Below are 6,620 nucleotides of genomic sequence, written 5' to 3' on the forward strand. Positions count from 1 at the left end.
TATACCAATATTACGTATGAATAATTTTTCTATCAAAAAAAGCTATACTGGAATCAGTACACAACGTACACATTCTCAATAATTATCCACGACCATAAAATGCATTCTGTTGCTTGTGCGGAGCGCACTATTTACCAAAGCCACATGCTGCCATAATATCTTTATAGATCCCCATCACCTGATAGCAGTGTCATAAATATAGAGATAAACGGAGTCCTGTAGGAGGCATAGGAGGCACAGAGAGCAAATAACTGCCGTGATTATCCCCGCAAGCGATCAGGAGAAGGAGGAGGACTCTACGGTAAAGGATACCCAATAATGAATTACTCGTCCCTAGAGGGCGCCTGCTTGGCTGTAATACGCAAAGTTTCAATGGTATGGGAGATGCCAACAGATATGCAAGGCTCTCGCTTTCCCCCCGCCCCTTTTGCCTGATAAAATATGGGTTTACGACAATATCTGGGGAAGGCAGACCATACTGCACAGAGAGAGAGAAAGAGCGTGAGAGTGTAAGACCCATTTTGTGGTATTTTATATTTCGAATATATTTATTTGAACAAAAGAGAAAGAGTGAGTTTGGGGACCATTTTATTATTAATATTATTATTATTAGTATTATTATTATTATCATTATTATTACTATTATTATTACAAGCTAAGCTACAACCCTAGTTTGGAAAGCAAGATGCTATAAGCCCAAGGCCTTCAATATGGAAAAAATATTCCAGTAAGGAAGGGAAACAAGGAAAAATTTAAACTACAATTGAAGTAATTGACAATCAAAATTAAATATTTTAAGAATGGTGACAATGTTAAATTACATCTTTCATATATATATATATATATATATATATATATATATATATATATATATATATATATATATATATATATTTATATAAACAGGAACCTGGGTGTACCCTCAAGCGAGAGAATTCCAACCCAAGAGAGAAGGCTATGGTGCAGTGGCTAAGGCCCTACACAAGACAAGAGAACAATAGTTTGATTTTGGAGTATCCTTCTTCTAGAAGGGCTGCTTACCATACCTTGATTCTCTTTGGGGTATATTCCATTTTGAATATATTTATTTGAACAAATGAGAGAGAGCGAGGGTGAGAGACATATTTGGGAGTATTTTCCTTTATTAAAAAACTTTCTTTAATATATCCCGACAGTAAAGTCTCTTCCAAAATCCTAACCTATCCTTACTAGTCCTTTCAACTGACATATATACTTTTATGTGAATAATTACCTCCGCCAAAGAAGTTGGAAGGGGGTTATGTTTTACCCCCTGTTTTTGTATTTTTGTTTGTGAACAGCTTCCTGGCCACAATTTTAATCTTGGAGTAATGAAACTTGCAGAGATTAACTGTCATGTAAAAAGCTGGAAATGATTAAATTTTGGAAGGTCAAAGTCAAAGGTCAAGGTCACAGTCAAGCAAAATGTCCAATTCACGTAATCAGCCATAAGTTTGTATATCGTTGCCCAAACTTATTACATAGTGAGGTCAAAGGTTAGGGGCAAGCAAAAGGTCGAGATATAAGCTGCGGCGGCGGAGGTCTGCGCTCTACTGAGTGCCCCTCTAGTTGTTATTGTGCTTGTGTTTTGGTAAGAGGATATTTTATATATGTGCAAAAATGGGTTTGCAGTATTTCCATGTTTCCATTATCACGAAAACATTCAATATATCTTAATTTCAATAACTGTGATTTATGGACGTTACATTTAAATAACACGTTTAAATAACACAGAATTTGATGTCTGTAACATTCAATGTGATTTGTCGGGTTTACATTATAGTTGCATATAATGAAATAATTATTCACAGTATCTGTATGTGATATTTATGATTCATTTTTTCATGTTATTTTTAGAATCTGATGTTTGTCGTTTTTTATATATATTTTAATATTCAATAATTTCGTATTTTTTACATATCTAAGAATTTATAATTTATAAGTTCATTTTTCATGGTATTTTTTTAATCTGATGTTTATCGGTTTTTTATATATATATATTTTAATATTCAATAATTTTTTTTTTTTTTTTACATATCTAAGAATTTAGAATTTAGAAGTTCATTTTCATGGTATTTTTAAAATTTGATGTTTATCTCATATATTTTAATAATATTCAATAATTTCGTATTTTTTACATATCTAAGAATTTAGAATTTATAAGGTCATTTTCATGGTATTTTTTTAATCTGATGTTTATCTCATATTTTAATATTCAATAATTTCGTATAAATTTCTTATAAATTTTAAAATTTATAAGAAATTCACTTACATGGTATTTTTAGAATTTGATGTTTATCTTTAATAACATTTAATAATATTCAATACTTTTGCATTTTTGTATCATGATCAGTATCATCATCATCATCATCATCATCATCTCCTCCTACGCCTATTGACGCAAAGAGCCTCTGTTAGATTCCGCCAGTTCTCTCTATCTTAAGCTTTTAAATCAATGCATCTCCATTCATCATCTCCTACCTCACGCGTCAGTCTTCAGCCATGTAGGCTTGGGCCTTCCAGCTCTTCTAGTGTCTTCTGGAGCCCTGTTGAAAGTTTATATATTTTTCATGGTTTTCCATTTTTATCTTTTTTTTTTTTTTTTTTTTTTTTTTTTTTTTTTTGCATCTCCATTCATCATCTCCTACCTCACGTTTCACAGCCTTCAGCCCTGTAGGCTTGGGCCTTCCAGCTCTTCTAGTGTCTTCTGGGGCCCTGTTGAAAGTTTATATATTTTTATATTTGGTTTTCCATTTGTTGAGCTATTAAATCAATACATCTCCATTCATCATCTCCTACCTCACGCGTCAGTCTTCAGCCATGTAGGCTTGGGTCTTCCAACTCTTCTAGTGTCTTCTGGAGCCCTGTTGAAAGTTTATATATTTTTTATGGTCTTCCATTTATTTATCTTTTTTTTTTTTTCCATCTCCATTCATCATCTCCTACCTCACGCGTCAGTCTTCAGCCCTGTAGGCTTGGGCCTTCCAGCTCTTCTAGTGTCTTCTGTTGAAAGTTTATATATTTTTTATGGTTTTCCCTTTTTTAATTTACTTCCAGCTCTTCTAGTGTCTTCTGGAGCCCTGTTGAAAGTTTATATATTTTAATATATGGTTTTTCCCTTTTTTAATTTAGTTTTTCTTTTTCTTTTTCCAGCTGGTGCCTGGGAAAGCGGCGCCTTAGACAGTGCGTCGAGAAGCCACGTGAGTTAATGTTATCAATTTTCTTGTATGGTAAACTTTCTTGGGTGTTAATGCATCATATACAATGATGAATTATTACATTTATATATAAATGTTTAAATTCATTCTTCCGTTCATGGATACATTTTTTATTTCGCATATAATTCCGTGTAAAAAATAATACAATTCTTGTATTTATTTTTTTTTCTACACTTATGTACGGACATTCACATATAAAGTTCTGACTTCATACATAGATAATACATTGAATTTTATAAATTTATACTCGTTCATATGTATATGAAATTTTGGCTACATACATAAATGATAGATTAAAATTCTGATATTTATACTCGTTTATATATATATATATATATATATATATATATGTATATATATATACTGTATATACAGTATATATATATATATATATATATATATATATATATATATATATATATATATATATATATATATATATATATATATATATATATATATATAAACATCTGGCCACGTACTTAACTGATACAGTAAAATTCATATATTTATACTCTTCTATATATTTAAACTTCTGACTACATACATAACATAAAAATAATAAATTAAATGCATATATTTATATTCGTCCATATACACATTTTAGAATTCAAACATGTGCATATGCGTATTTGTGAATTCATGCGTAAGTACATTTACGCATTTCTAGTTTTATTAAAAAAAAATAGTCATTTATATGCATTTATGATTTGCTGGAAGCATACATATATTTCATACTAACCTTCAGGCTGCCATATAACCCATACATTCATAAACGCATGGGGATATGCATACTGTATTCATACTTACATATATACACATACTAGATTTAAGTGATAATGTATAACTATAGTCCATTTCTTTTAGCGAGGCAGATTTGCACCGACTCGCAACGGTGCCGTTTTAGCTCGGAAAAGTTTTCTGATCGCTGATTGGTTAGAATTATCTTGTCCAACCAGTCAGCGATCAGGAAACTTTTCCGAGCTAAAAGGGCACCGCATTCTAACCAATCAGCGATCAGGAAACTTTTCCGAGCTAAAAGGGCACCACTGCGAGTCGGTGCAAATATGCCTCGCTAAAAGAAATTGACTATAAATACTTAGATACCTTTGTATAACCATGAGAATACTAGATTTGAACGTGTATGGATATACTAATTGCCCTACTTAGATGCTTTTTATATATTCCTGAGATAAAATGTTTTTACATGCATAAATCAGGTACTTATTAATTTGATATGACATACTAAGGATTACTTAGACTATTATTAAAATGTGTTTTTAGAACAAAAGCTATTTTGTTAATTCTGAAGACGACATCAGAAGGAACAAATATCTAATATTTTAGTTAGATATGATCTACACTTATAAAGCCACTTTATGTTTGACTGATTAAAAATGAATATCATTATTAAACCTAATTATTTATTGTCATGCATTGCTGATAATTTCAGATCATCTTTGGGTATTTTAATTAGTGCATAGTTTAGTTTTATATTTATAGCAATGTGTAGGGATACAGAAACCACATATCTACTCTCAGGATATGGAAATAAAGCAAAGAGAGTAGCATCATCTGCATGTGTGCATATAGTATATGTGTTTACTTTGTTGTAATAGCAGTATCTGCTTTTACAGAATATGTAGCGTACCATAATAATAATTTGTAACTACAATATTTCATAATTGACAGGATTTCAGAATATTTACAGCTATTCTAGTATCTGAAGTAGTTTCTATGTATTATGGAAACAAATTCCTAATTTTGTAACATAGATATGAGTATTTCTTTTTGTGTGGCTGTAATTTAATAAGTCTTTCCCTGACATTTCTTCCTGCTTTGAACTTACCCTCAGCAGTTATAGTTCACAAGAATAATTTTGGGAAAGAAATCAGGATATTCCTAGATATTTTGATAATGTAAATCCAGAATTTTTGAAAAAAAAACTGTCCAGTTAAACTCCATCTAGATTTCGGAAAAAAGACTCTCCAGTTAAACTCTATCTAGACTGAAAAAGACTGTCCAGTTAAACATCTAGACTTCTGAAAAAGACTGTCCAGTAAGAATCCATCTAGACTTCTGAAAAATACTGTCCAGTTAAACATTATTCTCCTTTATTAAAGCGAGAGAAAAAAATTATTTGGTGGTACCACATACTAAAACCCCTCCCTCTACCCCCCCCCCCCCCCCACCAATTGCCTCTTTTATTATTCAGATGTAAATAGAAATAAGAATGACCCCTGAATAGAAAAAAAAAGTTCTTATTTTGTCCCCTGAATAGAAAAAAAAAAGTTCTTATTTTGTCACGTCTATAGAAGCATTGTTAGGCAAAAAAGTTCACATGAAAGGTAACAGTCTTTTTTTTATTATTATTCTCTCCATCCTTGTGACTTTACTATGACAAAAGATTTTAATTATGAACGACGGTGAAATAACGGAGCGAACATTAATGTGAATTAAGTTTCCCCAACGACTGCAAGGTAAACCTATTCCCCTTGGGGGCTCTGGAGAAGAAGACATGGAGAGCCTTGGGCCATACTTTCTATTTCTTGTCGTGGGCCTTTGTGTCCCCTACCTATCTCCCCCCTCTCCCCTCACTCTCCTCTCTTCCCCCTCTCCTCTCTCACCCTCTCTCCTCACTCCCCTCTGTCCTCTCTCCCCCCATCCCCCTCTCCCATCCCCTCACTCCCCTCTGTCCTCTCTCCTCTCTCCTCCCCCTTCTCCCCTCCCCTCTCTCCTCTCTCCTCCCCTCCCCTCTCTCCTCCCCCCTATCTCCTCACTCCCCTCCCCTCTCTCCTCTGTCCTCTCTCCCCTCATCCCCCTCTCCCATCCCCTCACTCTCCTCTGTCCTCTTTCCCCTCATCCCCCTCTCCCATCCCCTCACTCCCCTCTGTCCTCTCTCCCCTCATCCCCCTCTCCCATCCCCTCACTCCCTTCTGTCCTCTCTCCCCTCATCCCCCTCTCCCATCCCCTCACTCCCCTCTGTCCTCTCTCCCCTCATCCCCCTCCCCCATTCCCTCACTCCCCTGTGTCCTCTCTCCCCTCATCCCCCTCTCCCATCCCCTCACTCCCCTCTGTCCTCTCTCCCCTCATCCCCCTCTCCCATCCCCTCACTCCCCTCTGTCCTCTCTCCCCTCATCCCCCTCTCCCATCCCCTCTCTCCCCTCTGTCCTCTCTCCCCTCATCCCCCTCCCCCATTCCCTCACTCCCCTCTGTCCTCTCTCCCCTCATCCCCCTCTCCCCTAATCCCGCTCTCCCATCCCCTCACTCCCCTCTGTCCTCTCCCCTCTCTCCCCTCATCCCCCTCTCCCATCCCCTCTCTCCACTCTCCCATCTCCCCTCTTCTTAAGACTCCTGCAGGTATTTGTGACCCATGAGTCCCTA

The 6,620-nt window shown here is 35.5% G+C and overlaps 1 protein-coding gene across 1 annotated transcript in view; it reads left to right on the forward strand.

Annotated features, from left to right (window-relative positions):
* Positions 1-1,638: 1,638 nt before the first annotated feature.
* Positions 1,639-6,620, forward strand: part of LOC137620459 (myelin transcription factor 1-like) — a 131,823-nt gene continuing 126,841 nt past the window's right edge. The window contains 2 exon segments of the mRNA XM_068350617.1: positions 1,639-1,642; positions 3,151-3,218. Of these exon segments, the coding sequence (XP_068206718.1) occupies positions 1,639-1,642; positions 3,151-3,218 (72 nt within the window).

This window comes from Palaemon carinicauda, chromosome 27 (genome assembly GCF_036898095.1).
Source record: "Palaemon carinicauda isolate YSFRI2023 chromosome 27, ASM3689809v2, whole genome shotgun sequence".
Taxonomy (NCBI): Eukaryota; Metazoa; Arthropoda; class Malacostraca; order Decapoda; family Palaemonidae; genus Palaemon; species Palaemon carinicauda.